The sequence below is a fragment of the Acartia tonsa genome, chromosome 14 (assembly GCF_053477335.1).
Source record: "Acartia tonsa isolate MP-2025a chromosome 14, ASM5347733v1, whole genome shotgun sequence".
NCBI lineage: Eukaryota > Metazoa > Arthropoda > Copepoda > Calanoida > Acartiidae > Acartia > Acartia tonsa.
Window position 1 is genome coordinate 5,350,925 of NC_137273.1, and position 24,558 is coordinate 5,375,482.

General features: G+C 34.6%; 1 protein-coding gene across 2 annotated transcripts; it reads right to left on the reverse strand.

The window, feature by feature from the left end:
• Window positions 1-456: 456 nt before the first annotated feature.
• Window positions 457-24,294, reverse strand: LOC145306222 (xyloside xylosyltransferase 1-like). Of its 2 annotated transcripts, XM_080148251.1 has the most exons (22): window positions 24,188-24,294; window positions 22,358-22,409; window positions 21,726-21,820; window positions 20,899-20,963; window positions 20,197-20,249; window positions 18,432-18,462; window positions 16,294-16,376; window positions 15,500-15,545; window positions 15,113-15,181; window positions 14,619-14,694; window positions 13,914-13,942; window positions 13,246-13,312; window positions 12,346-12,375; window positions 10,485-10,551; window positions 10,048-10,112; window positions 6,075-6,125; window positions 4,470-4,507; window positions 3,808-3,872; window positions 2,182-2,250; window positions 1,106-1,184; window positions 882-925; window positions 457-596 (listed from the first exon to the last, which is right to left on the reverse strand). In XM_080148251.1, the coding sequence occupies exons 1-22, from the start codon at window positions 24,280-24,282 to the stop codon at window positions 501-503; spliced, it is 1,365 nt and encodes a 454-aa protein (XP_080004377.1). In that variant the 5' UTR covers window positions 24,283-24,294; the 3' UTR covers window positions 457-500. The 2 variants fall into 2 exon arrangements, with proteins under 2 accessions (XP_080004377.1, XP_080004376.1); XM_080148250.1 differs by lacking the exon at window positions 12,346-12,375 and having other exon boundaries at window positions 13,216-13,312.
• Window positions 24,295-24,558: the final 264 nt, after the last annotated feature.

The following is a 24,558-nucleotide window of genomic DNA, read 5'->3' on the forward strand; positions in this document are numbered from 1 at the left end:
AGTAGCGAAGAATGTTAAATCAATGAAGTACATAATGATAAAGTGATTTATAAAGCAGATGATCAGTCAGTACTAGTAGTTATAAATCAAGAATGTATTTATAGAAAAATCACGAAACTTTTCACTTGTGTTTCTTGTAGGTTTTAAAATTATATTCGTAGTATAAAAGACGGAAACGGACCAAGTTTATTATACACTGGATGCTTTTTGGTATAAGTAGTCTTCAAACAAACAATTCAGTCATCTATCTCGAATAGCAGATAAAAAAAATTCACATTGCGTTACAGGCTGATTGACAGCCTGACGGACGGACAAACAGACAAAGTCAATTATAGAATATTTTCAGAAAATAAGAAAACAAATCTTAACCGGACATTTAAGGTTATAAAGTAGTGAAAAGTTAGACGGACAGAAAAACACTATAACTAAATATTATTTTCGTTTCAGTAAAACACATTTTTTACACAATAATTTATTTAAATAAATTCAAATTCCATTTATCAAACAGCTATGTAATGTATTTCTTGTTTAGGTAATACAGAAGAGTCTAATTCTCCCCTAGCAACTTGGTTCTTCACAAAATACATCCAATCAATCTAGAAAGAAGAACACTTATGTCAATAAAAAGCGTAAATGAAAAAAAATTAATCTTGCACAGGGTTTTACACCCCCCTTAAAACGAAATTTGAGGGGGGGTTAAAGGGGGCGGGAGCTACAAGGAGGTGTAATGAAGACAACAAGAGGTGTGTTATTTTATTGTCAGGGATTAACTTATTCAGTATCTACCTCCTTAATTTTACCACCTACATATACCCCTCTTCTGCATGCCTCTGATAGCTACCATTATAAATTGTAGCATTTTAATTTAATAAATAACTTACTTTATGTGATATAACTTTTAGGTCATAACCACCTTTTTTGTAAACCTATGCGAAAAAAAAGTAAAAACCTCTTTGTTAAAGAATTTAAATAATTCAAGTCCCAACGGACAGACAGACACAGAGGCGGTGGTTTCCTAATATTTGCCTTCCCTCGCTCGGAAAGTATTTACAAAGATATAGGATTAGGTTGGTTATGCCAAATTTTTAAAGGTTTTTACAATTTTCCTCGCTCATATGCTGTTCTGGATCTCCCTTATGCCCGCACGAAATTGGCAACATACCACAGCCATTGTAATGAACTATCTAAAAAATAAGGCGTTGCTACAAAGACCAACTCTACAAAAGACCAAAAATGGCGTTGCTACAAAAGACCAACACCTACAAAAGACCAACTCTACAAAAGACCTACAAATGTATTACTTTGTTAATAAATTTGATGTCTATATAAAAATTTTTATTTGTTGGTCTCATGTAGGTTTTGGTCTTTTGTAGGTGTTGGTCTTTTGTAGAGTTGGTCTTTTGTAGGTGTTGGTCTTTTGTAGAGTTGGTCTTTTGTAGAGTTGGTCTTTTGTAGCAACGCAAAAAATGATACTTTGTCTAAAAGTTGTGTCGTTGTAATATTCAACACTAGCGGTTACGCCCCTAGATGCCTCTAGGGGCACTTGAGGAAGTTGAATCCCAAAACCTATTTTTTAAATTTAGATTTTTTTAAAGTTAAAAAAAATATATTGGTTTTGTAAAACAATTTAATTTTACTTTTTTTTGGAGGGGGGGGTAACTTTTTTCTAGGGAGAATTTCTATTGAATGGGCGGTGGTACCCTCCCCCAAAATAGTTATAAACCTTCCTAGAACCTATGAGAAGCTACCCTGTTAACCCGATCGGTTCAGCGGTTTATGAGATCTTTCAGTACAGACAAACAGACACAAAGACAAACAGACATCCTGTTACTTTATTATAAGGATAAGTATGTAATTATTATGTCATTGGATTGTCGATATGTCTATATAATGTCAGCCATATTGTCGACAAAAATAATTCAGAAAATACTTGTCGATATAAAGTCACCTATAAAGGCCATAAAAACAGACATACGGTATTACTAGTAGATTAGCTTTGCTTCTAAAAACTAGAATCATAATGTCCAAGAAAGAAAAGTTTGATTATTGATAGCATTTTGACATAATAATAACATTTGATTTGAAATGCTTTTAATTTTTATTAGTATTTTACGGAGGGAGAAGGCAATGAAGATTAAAATAATCTACAGACATTTTCCCCCAAGAAAGTAAATAATTTACCTTAAGTTTCTGATAAATACTACAGAAATGGAAATCATCGAACAAATTTTTCAACTCAGCTCTCATATACTGAAATTACAACAAGAAGACTGCGTAAAGTGCATCCAAAAAATTGACGCCATACAATAAAAATGATCAACGAAAGGCATTTTACAATTGGTCAATTACAGTGTATACTGGCCTATTATTGGTCAATTTTTTTGTATGTCGTCATATTTTTGGTGGCTTTTTACGCTGTCTCAGAGTGTTACCCAAAAGTAGCTAACCTTCCCTTAACGGTCGGGGGGGGGGGGGGGGGGGGGGAGGCGTTGAACGCCACCCCATCCGGTTTTTTCTATCTCATTTCTGTGTGTGAAAGATAAAGAGCCCAAACTGCTTGACTTTTTAAGTGTGGGTATGAGACATAACTAAGAGTTGAATTTTTTTTAATCCTGGGCGGGCACAGGATGCCAGCAAACCTGGCAGGGTCATCCAGGTAAAGAGCAAAAATATTTTTTTGACTTAAACAAAGCATTTTATCTTACCAAAATACTAAAATATCCTCTAGTAGTACATACTCATATTAAATACAGGTGTTCAAGTCAATTTTAGGTTCCAGATATGATCCTGCAGGTCCGGATCCTCCAGGTCTCCAGAAATCTTTAAAAGGCTCCTGTGGCCGCAATTTTTGACTTAGAGACTTCAAATTTCAAACTTAAGCTTTTCTTACATGTCTACATAGCGTATTAAAATTTCATAAAGATCCGCCGCCGTTTTCCCGCCGACTGCGGCAGCTGGCAGCTGCCAAGTACAGCTGCGGCCGCTGAAATTTATATTTTGATATTTCAAATATAAAATTTACATAAAGATAAACATTTTCTGCGAAAAAAATTTTATTCTAGCTTTAAAAATAAAAAAAAATACAGCCGTTTGAATTTTTAAGTAAAAAAGGACCTAAAAACAAAGGTTGTTAAATAAAAGGGTGAAGGAAGCGAAAATTGACCTTGACTTACTTAAGGTCGGATATTCATCATAACACAGGAGACTTGCACAAAAATTTTTAGCCCTCTAGCTCTAATAGAAACTGAGATAACAGGGGGGGGGGCGTTGAACGCCCCCCCCCCCCCCCGACTGATTAAGGTGCGGCAAGGGGCCCGACTGTAAGGGGTTAAACAAGCATGACAACATCTATAAGTTTTAAAGTATTAAAAATCATTGATGAACAACCGTATATAATGAGTTAAAGTGCAGATAATCAAAGAAAAGGGTGAAAAAGAAAAAGAAATGTCAAATAAAATCACGAAACCTATGCAAAAAATCAACAGAAAAATTTGCATTTATTTTCTGAGTTATTGACTAAAGAGCGGACGGACATACAAGATAAATTTAGAATAGCCTAGATACTAAAAATTGTGATGTACAAAAAATTTTAAAATACAGGTATAAAACTATTCAAGAAATCTCCAAAATCGAAACTACTTTTCTTTTAGGATACTATCAATCTATCAACTTTTTTTGTACATTTATCAGTTCTTATGGCTGTCTTATTTCAATATCAATTTAAAAGGTCATACCGATTCTTTACTATGGAAATAGAGCTACGGATACAAAAATAAAAGAGTAGTTGTGCTTCTAAAATATAAATACCTCTAAACTTGTTTGAGCATTAAACTCGCATGGCAGAACGTAAAACAAATCAGGATGAATAAAATCTAAAAATAATATAAAAAATCTTTGAAAATTTTAAACAATAGTTATTTCTCGCATCGTTTTATAGAATGTACAATTATAAGATTAAAACCAATTTTTTTAGCCCCGAAGTGCCGAAGGCTAGAAAGCTGGATATAGTACGATTCTAGACATAGTTTTTTTGTATGAATGAGAAACCGGTTCTTATCCACCGGATTCGAATGAATACGAGAATAGTTATTTCTCGTATCGTATTATAAACGGCTTTCCGCGGATATAGAATGCACAATTATAAGATTAAAACTAGTTTTTTTAGCCCCGTGGTGCCGAAGGCACCGGCTAAAAAAACTAGTTTTAATCTTATGATTGTACATTTCTATATTTGTAGAAAACTGGATATAATACGATGCTAGACATAGTTTTTTCGTATTCATGAGAACCGGTTCCTATCCACCGGATTCAAATGAATACGAGAAAATATCTTCTTTTTTAAATTGTAAAATGTTCTTGTACATTTTAAAACAAAGTATATGGGTTGTAAAATAATGAATTTATATTTTCAATTTTTACTATTTTATGATATTTTTCTAGAATTAGCCCTGCAGGACCATAAATGTTACCTAAATTAGTAAACCAGTCTTGGTCTCCAAGAATTGGCCTAAAATTATAAAATTGTATTATATAATAAAATTGTCTGTCGACTCTCCGTTAGGGGAAAATGTTTTTTTGTTGGTTTCTATTTAAGACATACTGTTTTTCTATGGTATACAGCATGACCCTCGAAAAAGTATTTTTAAACATCTGCAGCCCATATTTCTCAATGAATTATCAAAAAATGTAAATGTCCTTGTTCTCTGTAGATATAAAAATAATTTTTTAACATCAATTAACAGCTGAGATTTTTAGAGCCAAAGTTTTGAAAAAGTGGCTGAGGAAAAAGTAACTTTTCAAGAAAAGTGTTTTTTTAAAGTGAAATGACGTGTTTTCCTCATAATTTCAATACTTTTTATAAAACTTATATAAAGATGTTTCCAAGAAATTTATTTCATGCTGAAAGCACTTTTTTCACTTGCTCTAAAAGGCATTTTTAGATTAGTGTAAATTGCAAAAACACCCTTACAGAAAGAAATCCTATAAAAATTAGTAGCAAATTGAAAGTTTACATAAACAGAAATCAAACACTTTTTATTTTATCAAAATAAGTTAAAAAACCAAAAAGTTACAGCTACAAACTTTTATTAAACATTTAACAATTTAAATGATTTTTATGTGCAGGGGTGTCCAAGCTTTTTATTTTGGGGGGGGTAAAATTTTTGTAAGGGGGGGGTAAAATGGCGCTTGGGGGGGGTAATTACCCTCCCTAAAATCTGTTGGCAGGGGTAAAATTTGTTTACCCCCCCCCCCCCAAAATTTACCCCCGGGGAAAAATTTTTGGGGGGTGTAATTTAAATTTTATCAAAAATTTAGTATTAAAAATTTTTTTTGGTAGAGATTTTCTATTTTGGGGGGGGTATTTACCCCCCCAAAATTGTTTGGGGGGGGTAAATACCCCCTCCTAAATGGTTGGGGGTGCCTACGGCACCCCCAGGGTAGGGGTAAATTTTAAATGGGGGGGGTAAAATGAAAAAATTTGTTTGGGGGGGGTAATCGCCCCATTACCCCCCCCCCTTGGACGCCTATGTTTATGTGTCTTAGATTAATTTGATGAGTGGGCGTGAATTTATTGGTAAAGGTGGCGCTAATCCTTCCGGTAATGAGCCTAAATTGGGGAGGTGTTTATTTAAGGTCATATTAATAAGTGGGAGATATTATAAGATTTAAGGGAAAATGGTTATAAGAAAAATGTATTCAGTAAAATTTGAAAAGTAGTTTTTTATATGTAAAAGTAACGTTTTTTAATGCAATAAAAAATGTATCAATTGTAAACTTGCTCTTCTTTCTTATTTGTTTTTTAACTGGTTGATAAAAAGTAATATACTAATAAAAAACTAAGAAATATTTAGCAATATCCAGTTTCTCAAGCACTTTTTCCAAACTTTGGCTTTAAAAATCTCGGCTGTTAATTGATGTAAAAAAAATATTTTGATATCCTTTGATGTAGAAAATTATAGAGAACAAGTACATATGAATCTTTTAATATTTTATTGAGAAATATAGGCTGCAGATGCTCAAAGATACTTTTTCGAGGGTCATGCTGTAGAACATCTTCACTACTAAAAACTTACCTAAATTTGTGTTTGTTCAAAATTTCTTTTGTCTTCGCTGGGGTTAAATATCTAAAAATTAAGAAATTTTAATTAAACGTTATCAATCCGTTTGTAAGGATATCCCTGATTTAGTGGTTTTAACTTTTTACATCATAACCTAAGAATTACGCTCCTAGAAACTTAGGACTCCCCCCTGTGAAATGTGGTACAGTACAATCGTTGGTTGTTGTTGTTGTTTGTAGCCAACTTCTTCTCATCCATTATCATCATTTACATCTGTTGCCAGGTTCAGGAACCTGGCTGCTTCCTTAGGTCTGTGCCAGAGATCAGTGACCGCGAGTTCGGTCACGTTGCTTGGACACGTGAAGAGGTGCTGAGTCGTGTGGGAGTGGTTGTTGCAGTTGGGGCAGGTGTCGATAATAGTTGGGTTTAAGCGGGCCTTGTAACTGTTGAGAAATTTGCTGTAGCCAGAGCGAAGTTGGGCCAAGGTGGCTCTGGTGTGTCTAGGTAGGTCCTTTTCAGACACATTTATTGGGGGTGGCGCAGATTGGAGAACTTTATTGGGCTCCATATTATTTAGAGCCTCTCTGACAGATTTAGTGTGTATAATTTTCAGCTTACTTTTGAACTCATCCTCAGGGAGATCAGGACGGGACATTTGTCTGATTTCGTCTCCAAATCTGGAGGAAAGAGTCTGCTCCATTTGACGTGGAGGGGGGGGTCTAGAAAGGTTTACTCTGTTGGGATGGTGTGGCTTCTGAGTAGCAAGTAAGAATTGCTTGCTAAGCATCTCACAGTGAGGTCGGACTTTCATGACCTTCGTTTCTGAATGTAGATGGTCTTCATTGGTCATTAAATGTCAGCCGGTGGCAGTTCTTAGGGCAGCATTTTGTGCTACCTGGAGGCCTTTCCAGGAGGTGTTGCTGAGGGCTGGTGTCCAGATATTACAGCAGTAATTTAGTAGTGGCCTGCCTATGGCCTTGTAAGTATTAACAATCGTTTCTTTCTCTTTGCCCCAGTCTGAGCCAGCTAAAGCTTTTAAGACATTTGTCTTAGTTTGGACTTTAGTTTTAAGATCTGAGGCATGCTGTTTAAAAGAGAGTAGATTGTCGAAAGTGACCCCTAAGAATTTAGGTTTTTTCACTGTGGGGACCTTTTCACCGTCAATCTCAATTGCAAGTTCCAAGTTACATTCATTGGAGGCTGTTGTGAATAGTGTAGCAGATGATTTAGCAGGCGAGATGTGAAGGTTGCGGTTTTTGAACCATATGTTCAGGGTGGCCAGGTAAGAATTTAATTCTTCTACAACAGGTTCAATGACAGGTCCAGAGTTTAGAATGTTTGAGTCATCGGCATATGTCTTCAAAACTATATTGCCAGGTGGCGTTGGCATGGGGGACATATAGAGGTTGAAGAGGATCGGGGAGAGTACACCTCCCTGTGGGACTCCTTGTTTCATCTTACGGTATTTTGAGGTGGAATTTCTGAATACCACGTAAGTATGACGACCTCTGATATAAGCACAGAGAAACCGTTTAATGTGGTCGTTTAGGTTGAGCTTGTCAATATCTTGCAGCAGGATGGTGTGGTCGACCGTGTCAAAGGCACGGGAAAGATCAATAGCCACATTAATGGTCCTGTGGACAGGTTTTTTCCTGTTTAGACCATCGTTTATGTGATCCAGGATACTCTGTAAAGCTGTACCTGTCGACCTGCCCTTCCGAAATCCATGTTGATGGTCAGCAAGTTGGACTGCTTCTGTCACAGCAGGAAGTAGCAGGGCTTCAAGAATTTTGATAGCAGGTGACAGAAGGGAAACTGGGCGGTAACTAGGTCCTTTATCTGCAGGTTTTCCAGGTTTCAGCAACGGTATAATTTTACCTGTTTTCCATATGTTGGGGATTATGGATTTCAGTAAACATTCGTTGAAAAGATTGGTCAGAAAATTGATGGCATTTGGACCAATATGTTTCAACATGACTGGTGATAAACCGTCTGGACTGTGGGCCTTGGAGCTCTTAGACTTCTTAATGGTGGCTAGGACTTGAGCTGGGGTGAAGATGACAGGGGGGTCCTTTGTTTTCTTTTTAAGAGAGCGAAGGGTGGGTCTGAGAGTCTTAGCAGGCTTGGTTTCAGAGTGGGGGGTGTATTGTTTATTAAAACTGTTAGCCATGGATTTAGCACAATTTGAAGTTTTATCATTAAAACTGATACCTTGGTTGTTGGGCTGGTGTGGCTGATTATTAAGACTTTTTATTGTGCTCCAGAGTTTTTTAGATCCAGGTAAACATCCAGATAAATGTTCTTCCCATTTAGCTTTCCGATGTTCTCTGATTTTCTGGGTGATGTCTCTGTTTAACTCTGGTATTCTTGGATCAGCTGGGTTCTGTTGTCGGATGTTATCTCTATCACTAATGAGTCTAGCAGCTTCCGTAGGGAGGGCATTGTAGGTTTTGGGTATTCTGCCGGCAGGTATGTATTTTTTGGCAGCTTTCTGAAGGGTATGTCTAAAGTAAACTTCCGCATTGTGGACATTATTAATTCTGCGGCATCTTTTGAATTTATTTTCTACATATTTGTTGAATGAAGACCAGTTTGCTTTTGAGTAATTAATGAAGGTGACATCTTTGGCGTTTGTTTGTTTTAACTCTGCTGTTATACTTATGGTGATAGGTAGGTGATCTGAACTCATTTTGTTTGCAATCTTCCAGGTGGAACAAGGGATCAGGTTAGATGAAACGATACTGATATCTGGAGCAGTGGAAGCAAGGTCAGTGACTCTGGTGGGCAGGTCTTCATTGATGACACCACAGGAACAGTTGGAGATAATATCTGCCAAAGCATTGCCTCTGGGATCATTAGTGGCTTCACTATGCCATAACTGGCTGTGAGCATTAACATCACCAAGAATCATATAAGATTCCCCTAACCCATCAAATAGATGATCTAGTGGGGGAACATATTGTGCTTCGCAGCTGCTGTGTGGAGGAATGTAAATGTTTCGGATGTAAAGAGGTTTATTGTTGGCGCCAGGTAGACTGATGGTCATGGATTCCAGGTACGGGTCCTGTTCCAGGCGGTTAGGGGTTGGTTCTAAGGAGAAGTTCAGGTCCTTGTGTACCAAGAAGGCTAAACCTCCGCCTTTATTAGTACCTCTATCCTTCCGAACTAGAGTGTAGTTTGGTGTTTTAAATGGCTTGGAGTTTTTAGTTAGCTTGGTTTCCTGAATAGCAGCTATGGGGATGTTGTCGGCCTCCATATGATGGAGGAGCTCGTCGATTTTGCTTAAGATGCCGTTGATGTTGTATTGAAGGGTATTCAGGTTTAAGCTTCTGTTTGTAGAGAAGGGGGTGTGATTGCGGGGGGGTGATGGTGGTGGGGGTGGGGGAGGGGGGTTCCCTGGGGGGTGCGGGGGGGATTGATGTTTGAGCCGGGGGTCCAGGTGTCGTGGTCTGTTCGCAGCATGGTCCAATCCAGGTCTTGAATTTTAATCTTGCTTTGGCTGATTTTAATTTGGAGCATTTAATATGGAGCCATTGCAAACAGGTTGTGCATTGAACTGATGTTTTTGTTAAAGTATTGGAATATATTTTACAGTAGTAGATGTCAGGGTTCTGTTCGATGCCAGCTCTTATCAGAAGAAGCCGAATAAGACAGGCTGGTGTTGTCTTATTCTTTGTCGGGTAAGTTAAAAACTCGAGTCAGCTGAGGGAAAATCCTCTTTGTCTTGCATGTTAAAAAACCGTCGGAAGCATGATGGTAAATGATGATGGTAAGGAAGGTTGGAGATTGGAAGTGTTTGCTCTTGGCTTCTTCTGCTGCTGCTGATGGTGCTGCTGCTGCTGTTGAAGGTAGTTCCGCGGCGTAGACGCGGCAAACGTAGGAACCCAATCGTTGGTCATGAATCAAGTTGTTCACTGGTCGTCGCCAAGGGTTTGGGCCATTAGGGTTATGAAATGATAAAATAATACAACACTCTAATTATACTTACGTATTATAAAGATCACTCTTTCTCATCCTCTCCAAATCAAAAAGAACAACTCCACTGTTTAGTCCCTATAGGTTATAAAACATTATAATATAAAAGAGGAAGGATCTCTGTCGGTCAGTCCGTTTGTCGATCATTCCATTTTGCTTGTCCTGGAGCTTGTCCTACTCCTCCTTTCAGGGATAGGGGGAGGGGGGTATCAACTCTTCCCTAGTTCATCTTTAGTGTCCAGTCTAACCTACCGTAACATTCTTTTTAAATAGGGAAGGTTTAATCCCACCTCTCTCCCTTTCCTTTATCCATTTATCCACAAATGTAACAATGCTATGTGTCACGTGAAAACCTCATGTTAATTAAATCCAATAATTTTGCTTCCCCCCACCCTTTACAGAAATTGAGATTTTTACTCTCCCTCCCCCACCTGACCCCAAGGTACAAACCTGCAATGGTCCAGGTTCTCCAAGCTCTGTGTCTGGATGTTCTGCTCTGTAATCTTTCAGATTTAACCTGAAATTAAATACAAAAGTGAAAAATAAAGAAGTCACATCATTGTCCAAACTTATTATATTTTCAATTTACCAATACTAATAATATTTTCATTATCTATCTATTTATACCTACCAATAATAAGGACTCATATCATTGCCCATACTAATATTGTTTTTATTATCTATCTATCTATACATACCAATAATAAGGACTCATACCATTGCCCATACCAATGATGTTTTTATTACATATCTATCTATACCTACCAATTTTAAGAACTCATATCATTGCCCATACCAATAATGTTTTTATTATCTATCTATCTATACCTACCAATAATAAGGACTCATATCATTGCCCATACTGATATTGTTTTTATTGTCTATCTATCTATAGATACAAATAATAAGGGCTTATATCATTGCTCATACCAATATTGTTTTCATTATTTATCTATCTCTACATACCAATAATAAGGACTCATATCATTGCCCATACCGATTATGTTTTCATTATTTATCTATCTCTACATACCAATAATAAGGACTCATATCATTGCCCATACCAATAATGTTTTTATTATCTATCTATCTATACCTACCAATAATAAGGACTCATATCATTGCCCATACTAATATTGTTTTTATTGTCTATCTATCTATACATACCAATAATAACGCCCATCCTCCAACCGTTAGGGGTTGATATTACAGATTGAGGGTAGTAATAGTTAATTAGATTTATTTGCTAAGAAGAAAGATCCTTTAATAGTTACTTATTTTTTAAGTTTTAACCTTAATTTTATCCTATTATATAAAGTAGTAAGCTTTTTTGTCTGTAGCAAAGGATCTCGCTACCTGCTGAACCAATATGGGTCTCCATTAGAGTGAAGCTTTTTATAGGTCCCAGGGTGGTTTTGGCTGTTTAATTTTTATAAAAAAAGTTGTTTATTTTTCTGCACTTTCATGTCCCTTCTAATATCCCTAGATACTAGTGACGCAGCAGCTAGTATAATACAAAACACCAGTTTATGAAGAAATTTTTTTTGCGGGTATAGTCCCTTTCGTGGCAACGCCCCTTAAGGAGCAATTATTCGTATTTTCACAGTAGCTTTCCTCCTATTTCTAGCCCCTCGCGGGGGACTCTAACCTTGCGGGGCCAATTGCCTAACCCTGCGGGGCAATCACCTAACCAAATATAAAAAAAACCTAACCTAAAATAACCTATTAAAAGCAATTTTAAAAAAAACAACGAATCGCCCTTAAGGTGCGTTGCCACCAAAGGGACTATATCCTTTTTTGATACTTTAATATGTAATAATTTGGCCGGATACCCGGCAATTTGGCCGGATAACCGGATATTTGCCGGATACCGGCGTTGGCCGGATATACGGCTGGATATCGGATATCCGGCATTTGAAATCAGCCGGATATCCGGTATCCGGTATCCGGCCAAAAAAATATCCGGCCCAACCCTAATACCAATAATAAGAACACATATCATTGCCCATACCAATTATGTTTTCATTATCTATCTATCTATACCTACCAATAAAACGGACTCATATCATTGCCCATACCAAAGATGTTTTCATTATCTATCTATACATACCAATAAAAAGGACTCATATTATTGCCCATACCAATGATGTTTTTATTATATATCTATCTATACCTACCATTTTTAAGAACTCATATCATTGCCCATACCAATTATGTTTTCATTATTTATCTATCTATACATACCAATAATGAGGACTCATATCATTGCCCATACCAATAATGTTTTCATTATCTATCTATCTATACATACCAATAATAAGGGCTCATATCATTGCCCATACCAATAATGTTTTCATTATCTATCTATCTATAAATACCAATAATAAGGACTCACATCATTGCCCATACCAAAGATATTTTCATCATCTATCTATACATACCAATAAAAAGGACTCATATCATTGCCCATACCAATGTTGTTTTCATTATTTATCTATCTATACATACCAATAATAAGGACTCATATCATTGCCCATACCAATGTTGTTTTTATTATCTATCTGTCTATACATACCAATAATAAGGACTAATATCATTGCCCATACCAATTATGTTTTAGATATCTATCTATCTATACCTACCAATAATATGGACTAATATCATTGCCCATACCAATTATGTTTTCATTATCTATCTATCTATACCTACCAATAATAAGGACTAATATCATTGCCCATACCAAAGATGTTTTCATTATCTATCTATACATATTAATAAAAAGGACTCATACCATTGCCCATACCAATGTTGTTTTTTTTTTATCTATCTGTCTATACATACCAATAATAAGGACTCATATCATTGCCCATACCAATGATGTTTACATTATCTATCTATCTATACCTACCAATAATAAGGACTAATATCATTGCCCATACCAATTATGTTTTAATTTCAATATCTTTCTATCTATACCTACCAATAGTAAGAACTCATATCATTGCCCATACCAATTATGTTTTAGATATCTATCTATCTATACCTACCAATAATAAGGACTCATATCATTGCCCATACCAATTATGTTTTCATTATCTATCTATCTATACCTACCAATAATACGGACTCATATCATTGCCCATACCAATGATGTTTTCATTATCTATATATCTATACATACCAATAGTACGGACTCATGTCATTGCCCATGCCAATGATATTTTCTGGTTTAAAAAGATTGTACTGCTCGTTTAGTTCTGCTATATCTGACTGCCATACTAAAATAAACAGTTATTTATTTACATAACAAGGATGACAACATCGAAGTAGCGAAGATAGAATATTATGAATGGATATCGGAAAAATTCACTATAGAGCAGTTTCATAAAATAAACATCAAACTTGATGAAATAAGGAAATCAAGAAAACTTTAAAATCACGAAAAATTGAAAATCTAAGAATCGATCTAGCACCGCAATTAATAAACAAATGTTAATGAAACTTCATGGAAATATGTAGAATATGAGCATATTTAATCCCTGATGATTTAAGTCATCAATCCTGTATAGGAATAGAGAAAACCACGAAAATTTTGTTTTCTTTCACTGGATTTAGAATAGGTAGATATTGTAAGAGATTCTCGCGTACCCTAATAAAACTTTTCTCCAAGCTAATTAAAACAATGCACCCCACCCCACATTATAATTTACTTCATCCACTTCACTGACCATGGAGGAAAATATTTGCCAATTTCTATCTAAGGACTTTATTAGCAACCTAAATTGATATCCTAATATCCACGTATACTTTATCTTGCTTAAAAGTTTGATTGAACCTTGTTCTACATTTCCCATAAATTAATATATTTAAAATACTTACACATGTCTGTACCGTCTACCATAATCAATCTAAAACAAAAAATTTCAATTAGAATAAGATCCGTAAAAATCCAAAAAAGCTAAGTTCAACAAATAGAAGCCTCTAGGGGTGGGGGGGGGGGGGTCATATTTTTTATTTAAAGAGGAGATAGTACCCATTTTGTATTTTAGTTTAAGAAAGAAAATTTGTTTTTAAAATTAGGGTGGGGAGGTTAATTTTTTCTAGGGGGCGATTTCTCTTAGGAGGGTTGTGATACCCTCTCCCAAAATAGATATTAATCCGTCCCAGGACCTATGAGTAAAAATATAACCATATAGGTTCAGCGGTTCGCAAGAACCTTGTCAGTACAGACATACACACACAAAGAAAGAGGTTCTTTTACTTTGTTAATATAAGGGTTAGCGTGATTTTTATGACTTCTTATTTTTGCATGGTAAGCTTAGGAGCAAGGGTAACTCCTAGGCTTGCCTAAGAAAAGTGCCTAATGACATCATATTAGAATTATCCATTATTCTGATATGATGTAATTCGGGGTTACTTTGGTCAAAAGTTTTTTTTTTATTTATATCCTTTTTTATATGGACTATAAAGAGTTGCTATCAAAATTACTTCCTATACCTTTTAATATGTTTAGTTGTTTTAAAAATCAGCCCCCAACTTCAACCAGACAGATAGACATCCTGTTACTTATACATAAATAGTTACCTGTCAAAGTTAGTGAAAGCCTGATGATATATAGGAGCAATGAAGAAAAATTCATGTTCATACTTTGTCCCAGCATCTAAATATTATTTGGCGTTATCCTCTATTTCCTAAGAGGATAATACCTATATTTTTTATTAGCGAAGATTCTTTTTACTTTTTGTCTGTCTGTTCGTCCTTTGGTTAAGGCTGTATATTGTATATTTTAATCCTTTGATTTCTTTTATAACCTAAACTAACATGAAATATGCTTTAAAAATCTTGAAATCAAACATTTTCGGCAAATTCATTAGATGAGGTATGATTATATTTTAAATCTATAGGTTTCCCTCAAATGGAACATTCTAAAAGAGAAACATCCCCCTAATTATATTTGTAATAAATGTAAAATCAGGATAATTAGTAGATTTTCGTGTGTTTGTTTTTACTTTAGTTAAGGTTAGGTTAAATCATAATAGATACAGGGAAGCCGTAGGGGTAACCAGCGGAAATCTGACCTGTGACATTTAGCGCCATATAGCCGTGGACAAATTCTGGATTTTTAGCAACGATTTCTTTATAATTCACTGAAATAAAAGAATGTTTTTATTTTAAAAATCGAATTGACTATGAATTAATGGCAACAACAATTTGACAACCAAAATTTCTACTTTTGTAGATTAAAATTATTGGTAGAAAAGGCCCTATAATCCTTATACTAAAGCATAATATTTATAAAACTTCGAAAACCAGTGCAAATTACATCCCAATGTTTCCTCCTAATCTGGGGTAACTATCGTTCATTACAAGAATCTGGAATTCTTCCGAGTAACCGCCATTTTCTAGCAGCTTAATATTGGTAAACCGGAAGCTAATCATTTTTAAAAGAAAATACTTCAACTGACCTATGGTAACATGAGGTGGTTGTACAAGCTTGTGGTGGTATACATTCTGAAACAAAAATAGATAGACAAAGAGTACTTTATATAGTAGGGTACATGCTTTTGCTAAAAAAGCAAGAATAGTTATTTCTCGCATCGTATCATAAGCAGCTTTCTGCGGATATAGAATGTACAATTATAAGATTAAATCCAGTTTTTTTGCCTCGAGGTGCTAAAAAAACTGGTTTTAATCTTATACTTGTATATTTTTATATCGTAGAAGACTGGATATAATACGATGATAGACATAGTTTTTCGTATGGATGAGAACCGGTTCTTGTCCACCGGATTCAAATGAATAAGAGAAAGACTGTTGTTAGACAATAAAAAATAGATAGAAAGTTTGAATATAGCAAGTCTAGATGACCAATCCCCTAATTGGACCAATAATAGCAATCAGATCATATTATTGCTTATAGCGTACATAAGGGGCCAATTTCCTAACCCTGCGGGGGCAATTATTAACTTTGCCTAATCTAAGATAACCAATAAAAAGCTACTGTTTTCCTTCCATGCCACAAATGTTTAATGGACAACCATAGACGTCAAAGGGGTGGGGGGGGGGGGTAAGGGGGTGATAACCCCCCCCCCCCCAAGTGAATTTTCCGCCCAAATTTTAGATTTTCAAATTTTACCCCCCCCCCCCCCAAATAAAAAAAAAGCTTCCCTCTATGATATAAAGATTACTCCCCCCAAAATGAAAAAGCTTGGACGCCCCTGTGGACATATAGGGAAATAGATCTATTATAATAACTTACCTTTATTACATCCAGAGCTATCTTAGTTCCAATTAAAGATGCCACAAGACTACCTACTTGGCTACTGCTAAATTCATCTGTTACTAAAGAAATAAGGATTACAACATCCATAAAAGCGAAGCTCTGAAACGGACATTAACACTTGTAAAGTGTCAAAACTGAATAATCAGAATGTAAATGTATAAGAGTTGAAGCAAAATTGTAAGTAAATTTGTTGAAAAGCTGCTTGATACAGGATAATGATTATGAACATACTTAAATTTTTAGGACTTGATTATAGAGTTGCTTCGCTTATAATACTGAACTTAGTTGTCCCAGGGATCAGTATACAAAAAATCAGATCAATCGGATAATTAGATCATATAGAAATAAAAATATAAAAATCAACATGTTTAAAATGGACGTACGGACATTCTGGTAACGATTGTATAGTTGCTATGATTTCTAAATCGTACCTAACTACTACAGGAAACACCATGCAAAGTTTGGAATCGATAGGACAATTCTTACCGGTTTAAATTAACTTTGTGCATCAGTCCTGTCAGTAACGCTTAAAGAGTCATTTTAGTTATTTTCAGGGGAAATGAAAATTTACAATGACCTCTGAACATTTTTTTCCCATTTGTCTGACAGTCATTAATAAACGAAAAATTTTGAAGAGTTTTATACGTTTATAAGATAGCTCTTTTCGTTAATTCAGGCAAGTTAGAGTTGTCCTATCGAATTCAAACTTTGCAAGGTGATTCCTGTAGAAGTCAGGTGCGATTTAGATTTCGTAGCAACTCTATAATCAATACCAGAATGTCCGTACGTCCATTTTACACATGTCGATTTTTAACTTTTTGAACAACAAATTTTTATGTTTTATTATTACCCTATATATCTGATTATTGGAATACTAATTCCTGATACAACAAAGTACAATTTTATAAGCGAAGCATCTCTATAATAAGTCCTAAAAATGTAAGTATGTCCTGTATTATCCTGTAAATCAGCAGTTTTTGACAAATTTACATACAAAATTTTCGACTATTATACTTTTATATACTGATTAATGAGTTTTGACACTCTACAAGTGTTAATGTTCGTTTGTGCTACCATTTCAGAGCTTCGCTTTTATGGATGTTATCATCCTTGTTTTTGTATGTTACGCCCGCTAAATATTGGTAGGAGAAGAGCCGTAGAATTTTTAAAGGAAAGAAAACATTGGGTTTAAACGATAAATTTATGTACATCAATAACAAAATGATAAATTTAACCATTCCGTAAATTAAAATTATTGATTGAAAAGTTCTGACACTGCAAGTTTTCACTATGAATAAAGACTTAATTAACAAGGATGACAACATCCATAAAAGCGAAGCGCTGAAACAGTAGGACAAACGGACATTAACACTTGTATAGTGTCAGAACTGAATAATCAAAATATAAATGTATAAGAGTCGATGCAACATTATAAGTAAATTTGTTGAAAAACTGCTTGATACAGAATAATGTTTATGGACATATTTACATTTTTAGGACTTTATTATAGAGTTGCTTCGCTTATAATATTGTATTTTGTTGTCCCAGGAATCAGTATACAAAAATCAAATCAATTGGATAATTAGATCATATAAAAATTTGTTGTTAAAAAAGTAAAAAAATCAACATGTTTAAAATGGACGTAGGGAAATTTTAGTAATGACTATAGAGTTGCTACGCTGTCTAAATCGTACCTAATTACTGCAGGAATCACCATGCAAAGTTTGAAATTGATAGGACAATTCTAACATACCCAAATTAACGAAAAAAGCTATCCGTTACGGACGGACGGACGTACGGACGGACCGACCCTAATTTTTAGAAAAGTTTCGCTTTAAAAAATATTTACAGTCATATGTCCTCTCATTCCCTAAAGGATGTCCAGGGGGGTAGAGGGATTCCCCCCTTCCACCCAACATAGCAGTAGTAGGAACCATTTTTAACGTCTTTAGTTATGACGCGTTGTCGGCCCGAGATTCGAACCTATCACCTTCCCGACGACGAGCAGATGCGCTACGTGTTGAGCCACGGTCGCGGGTTATCATGATTTGGGATAGTCGTCAATAATCCTTTAAGTTAAGTCACTAAGTCCATTTAAAAAATTGTCGTCTTACCTAAAATTAACTGTATAGGTTTTGACTTTGCCTAAAACAAAATATTTAAAATTATTTGTATTCTTGAACCAAATTATCTTAATAAATATTAAAGGGCTTAATTTCATTTTCAAATAAGGATGACAATATCCATAGTAGCGAAGCACAAAAAACATGGATGGAAATACGGATAGAGTGATTTAAAGAGTAGATGTTCAGTGGTTATTAATAAAGAATACAATTATTTGAAGGAAATTCATATGTGTTTTTATTTATGTTTATATTTTTATAACATGACGGACAAACCGACGAACTAAGTAAATCATATACTAAATGTTTTTTGTTATAGGGAATATTTTCAAAATACAGTGTGTTTTTTTTATGAGAACTTTTTTGAAAGCAATTTTACCCCACTTATAGTTATCAGAATTTAATGATTAATGGCTTATTTTCTCCGTTTTTTAAGGCAATTTATAGAACATTAAAAAAATATTACAGTTTTTGTTAAAAAAGTAGAGTAAAATGTAAAATTCAAAACTTAGGTGTCAACATCTAAAAATGGTTTTAGCGCATTTTTCTTATGTTCAAATCTTCTACCTTTTCCAAGAATGGCTGCAAAACGCTTCAAAGTTGAGATCTAGAGCTAAAAATTGATACAGATACTATTGGGGACATGTACTAGAACATATCAAAGTTTGCAGGTCATATCTCAATCAGGGAGGAAGTACTGGCCCCCCAAAGTCGACTACTGAAAATCCATTTTTTTTTCTTGCAAAGGGTGAAAGATTTGAACATAAGAAAAATGCGCTAAAACCATTTTTAGATGTTGACACCTAAGTTTTGAATTTTACATTTTACTCTACTTTTTTAACAAAAACTGTAATATTTTTTTAATGTTCTATAAATTGCCTTAAAAAAACGGAGAAAATAAGCCATTAATCATTAAATTCTGATAACTATAAGTGGGGTAAAATTGCTTTCAAAAAAGTTCTCATAAAAAAAACACACTGTATTTGAGGCTTATCCTGATTAGCAACTGATAAAATCACATTTCCCCATTACATTGTGTTTCGTGCTGATTTTATCTTTAGTTATTTTTATACTCAAAGATTTTTGTCTTATTTAACTAAGTTGCAATTTAATGAAACTAAGAACTTATAATGTATAACATAAACACACTTTTAAACTTGAATCAATTGAAAGCAATTAAATATTTATCGATGGAAAAGATTAAAACATTTTGTATGTTTCCTATAAAATAAATAGCAGGGAATGTACTTGAATGGTTTTATCAACAATAATTTGACCGCCTGCACAAATGTATTGATGTTTTGTAGGGAGCATCTTGAGAAAAAGGGAAGTAAATAGGGGGAGAGTAACTGACTTAGGGCAAAAAACTTAAAACTTATACATACTGTACAAAATATAATTAATTGTAAATAAATATTCTTATAAATTAATATAGATGTATATTTGCCAGTGTTGGATGTATTTATGACATTTAATTCAAAAAGTGTGGATGTGTAAATGCCAGTGTCAAATGTATTTTTGACATATGTATAAAAAATATTGGATGTATTTTTTCCAGTGTTGGATGTATTTATGGCATGAGAAAAAGGAAGAAAACATTTTGCCAAAAATACATCAGCTGTAAATTTGCTGGATGTGTAAGTGCTATAGCCCCTGACGGACTGATGGATACTGACTTATGTATTTTGGATGTATTTTGAAACTTACAGACAAACATTAATAATTTAAAAGCCTTGTTATTGAAAATAAAACTTACATTTTCAATTAAACTGGCAATATTCTTTCTCGTTGCTATCTCCAGCTTATAATCTAAAATTTTTAAAATCAAATTAATAAAATATCCAAAATTTTATAACATTTTCAAATATACCAGTTACAAGAGTCATCAAAAGAAGTTTGATGTCAATTGGATAATTCTAACACATGCTTGAATTAACACGATAAGTGATAACCGTTACTGAGGGACGTTTGAACAGGCCCTAATTTTAGAAAAGTTTCATTTCTAAGTATTATAGAAAAGCTTCGGTAGATTTTTAATGCCTGTAACATTAGAGTAAAATACTAGAGAGAGAAAGGGATAAATAACTGTATCTCCCCATCGCAACCACCTTGTGAAATCTTTCTATTAGGTCATTGAAAATCAACCAATGGTGTCACTTATATTAACACAGCCAAGTAGCAGAAAATAATTTAGAAGCAGACCAATGAGGTCTTTGAGAAAGGAAGGGAGATAGTTGTCGTATATACATCTATACTATAGTTCTGTTCCCATAACACCTTCTACATTGTCCCTAACCATATCATGTACCCAATATAATCTAAACCTACCTATCCTAGGGTAACACTTAATTACGAAAAACTAACCCGTCAACCTTATTTTTAATCAAATTCATTAAACGTGAGGTGGTATTTTGAGGGAATTCGCAGAATTTTTACCAACTAAAAAATAAAAAGTTACCAAATTTATCAGTTTTCTTGATATTGACTAGAATTATCCCAACGTTGATTGTGTCTGCAGATGGACTAAAATAAATAATACTAGCGTCTACGCCCCTAGAGGTCCTAGGGAAATTTTAGAAGAGTGGGGTGTATGTTGACTTACCATTTTCCATTTTAGATTTAAAAATAATACACGGAGGCATCTTTTTCCAGGGGCGATTTCTCTTAAGATGGTAGACGTAATTTCCCTCAAAAAGTTGTAAAATTCGGCCTGGACTAATGAGAAGCTAAACTGTAAAGGAGAACCATATCGAACTGGTGGTTATTAAGATCTTCCGCAACACAAAGACTAACGACAGACAAATATTCGGTTACTTTTAAAGAAGGATTAATTGATAATCTTTTAAATGGAGCTTTATATTGGCCCAGAGAAACGATCTTCTGGAATTCCTAAATGTTTGATGGGTCGCGCCTGTTATGAGTAAATGCTTTCCTCTTACTCTTACTTTTAGTGTCAAATGCTAGAAATAGTACCATTTTTAACGTTTCTAGTATGAAGCAGTGTGGTCCAGCGTATAGTTCCTTTCGTAACATCGTACCTTATAGGGCGATTCTTCATATTTTTCACAGTAGCTTTTCTTCTATTTCTAGCCCCTGTGGAGGCTCTAACCCTGCGGGGCCAATTACCTAACCTTATGGGGCAATCACCTAACCCTATATGACCTAACATAACCTTTAAAAAGCCATTTTAAAAATACGACGAGTCGCCCCTTATGGGGCGATGTTACAAATACTATATTCACGCTATAGCCGCAGGTTATGACGTGTATCTACTGTTTAATTTACCTTTTGACTTGATGTAGAGGAGTTATTTGACCGTTGATTAGCCTATCCAACCCATCTGTAAAGCTACTGATAGTTTTGTTGCGTGAAACGGGCAACCTTTTGGCATTCATAACTATAGATAAAGGGTTATATAAAGGGATTTTAATGGATAAGACAATGGCCGATAAATTGCTGTACACTCCCAATGATAATACACAAAAATATCCCTTTTGTAAATTACAATTGGTGGTTAACACATTTTGACACTTAACCAACCAAAGTTCAATATAAGTACCAAAAGTTTTAGAGCTGACACATTAGAAAACGTTGCTTTACTACCTATAAATGTTTTTATCCTTGTTTCACTTATTTCTATTATCAAAATTCATCAACGATTTCGGGTATAGTCCCTTTCGTAACATCGCACCTTATGGGGCGATTCTTCGTATTTTTCACAGTAGCTTTTCTCCTATTTCTAGCCCCTGCTGGGGCTATAACCCTGCGAGGCCAATTACCTAACCCTGTGGGGCAATCACCTAACCCAAAATAACCTAAAATAATTTATAGAAAGCCATTTTAAAAATACGACGAATCGCCCCTTATGGGGCGATGTTACGAAAGGGACTATTCCCAAGATTTCTATAGTTATTATTCCTTTCGTAAATGAAGCTCTTGTGAATTGAGTTGGCTTCGAAACTGTCATCCCTGAATAAATTGAAATATTACAAATATAGTTTTTTATCTGTCTGTATTTTCAGAGAAGCCTTCGCAAAATTAAACCTAAAGAAATGAAATTCCTTTAAGTTATGATAAACGAACTGCTTCGCCCCTAGCCTAGTGAATCTAAATAAGAAGATGAAGGGGGAAAAAAATAGCATAAAACAAAACAAACAAAGAATTAAATTTAGAAATAAAAAAAAATAAAACCATCCATGGGGCTATATGAAGCTTCTCTAAGTTGAAGAACTTATCTATTTCTTTACTATTTATATGATAGGATAATGGTGCGATGTATCCTTTCTTGTCCGTTAAAGTCTCTAAAATTTTTGGGAATTGTGATGAAGAAGGACCGAGGGTTTCTGTGCTCAACCCTTCACTTTCAGGGAAATAGCGTGCTATTAGAAATTTATTCAAGTGCATAAAAACTGTAACAAAAATTTGTAACTTTGTAATTTGGCTGGAGAAAATTAATGATCCATAACCAAACAAGGATGACAACATCCATAAAAGCGAAGCACTGAAAGGTTAGGACAAACGGACATTAACACTTATATATGTAGTGTCAGAACTCAATTACCAGAATGTATATATTTTAGAGTCAAAGCAAAATTATAAGTAAATTTGTTGAAAAACTGCCTGATACAGGATAATGTTTATGGACATACTTACATTTTTAGGACTTGATCATAGAGTTGCTTCGCTTATAACATTATACTTTGTTTACCCAGCAATCAACATATCAAAAATCAGATCAATGATGATTAGATCACGTAAACATTTGTTGTTAAAAAAGTAAAAAAAATAACATGTTTAAAATGGACGTACGGACATTCTTGTAATGATTATAGAGTTGTTACGCTTTCTAAATCGTACTTAGTTACTAAAGGAATCACCATGCAAAGTTTGAAATCGATAGGACAATTCTAACATGCCTAAATTAACGAAAAAGATATCCCTCTGTGACTGACGTACGTACGGAAGGACAAATCCTATTGATAGAAAAGCTTCGATTTTAAAAAACAAAGCTTTGGTTTAATGCATACATAGTTTAACATTAAAACTGTAGTTTTATGAAAGCAAAGCTATTCTTATTCTGTATATTTAGGGTTTGTTCCGTCCTTACGTTTATAACGGATAGCTTTGGTTGTTTATAGGCTATAATCGTAGATATCTTGCAAGAGTTGAAAGTTACAGCTTGGACATGGTGACCAGGGTCGGCGGGCGGTTCAGGGGGCGGGTAGAGGCGATGATTGAGGCTGGCGCCGATTTTATTAAATAATCTAATAGTCATATACCTAGTTTGCTTCCCCGTTTTTAAAATTCAATAAAATTTTTAAAATTGCCGATTTTATGTTCATTTGATCAAAATAAGAAAAAGTCCGGATTTATGTAGCGCACCCTGTAATCTGTGCAGCGTGGCAACTCTATATTTGTTACCAGAAATTTCAAACGTCTGGGTAGCTCTATCGTTAATTTTGAAATCTTAGATGTGTGAGTGCCCTATCGATTTCAAATTTAAATTGATATCCTTATAAAAGTAAGGAAAAATTTTAAAAGCGTAGGAACTCTATAATTATAAAATGTAAGTATGTCCGTATTAAGCTTCAATTATTCAACTCATTCGGGGATAGATTTAGACGTCTAGATATTGCTGAATATTTAATGCGTTGATACTTTATTATCATCAATGTTCGTTTGTCTGTCTGGTTTGTGAAGCTTAGCTTTTATGGATGTTGTCATTCTTGTTATGTTTAAAAACTTACTTTTTAATATTTCTGAAGAATAGAAGGTTAATGAAAGTAAAAACAGCTAGATAAACACAAATCTTGCTCAGTTTTCTAAAAGCATTGCGATACATTTTTCCATTTCTCTAGTAAGATAAATAGAAAAAAATTAGTTTGTTAAAAATAACCTTATATCCTTGTACTAAAGTAACAGGATGTTTGTGTGTCTGTGTGTACCGAAGGATCTCGCTAATCGCTGAACCGATCGGGTTCTCTTTAACAGGGTAGATTCTCATGGGTCCCGGGAAGGTTTATAACTATTTTGTAGGAGGGTACCACCATCCTCCCAAGAGAAATGACATAAAAATCGAAATTTTTAAAAAATTTATGGGAGACTTCAACGTCAAATA

Bases quoted from the DNA above. Each gene is read 5' to 3' on its own strand.
- LOC145306222 (XM_080148251.1), bottom strand. From the start codon at position 24,282: ATGTATCGCAATGCTTTTAGAAAACTGAGCAAGATTTGTGTTTATCTA. The intron at 13,313-13,913 runs GTAAGTATTTTA...TGTTTATTTTAG, and splicing joins GGTAGACGGTACAGACATGT to TATGGCAGTCAGATATAGCA. The intron at 926-1,105 runs AAAATTGTAAAA...TTTTCGCATAGG, and splicing joins AGAACAGCATATGAGCGAGG to TTTACAAAAAAGGTGGTTAT.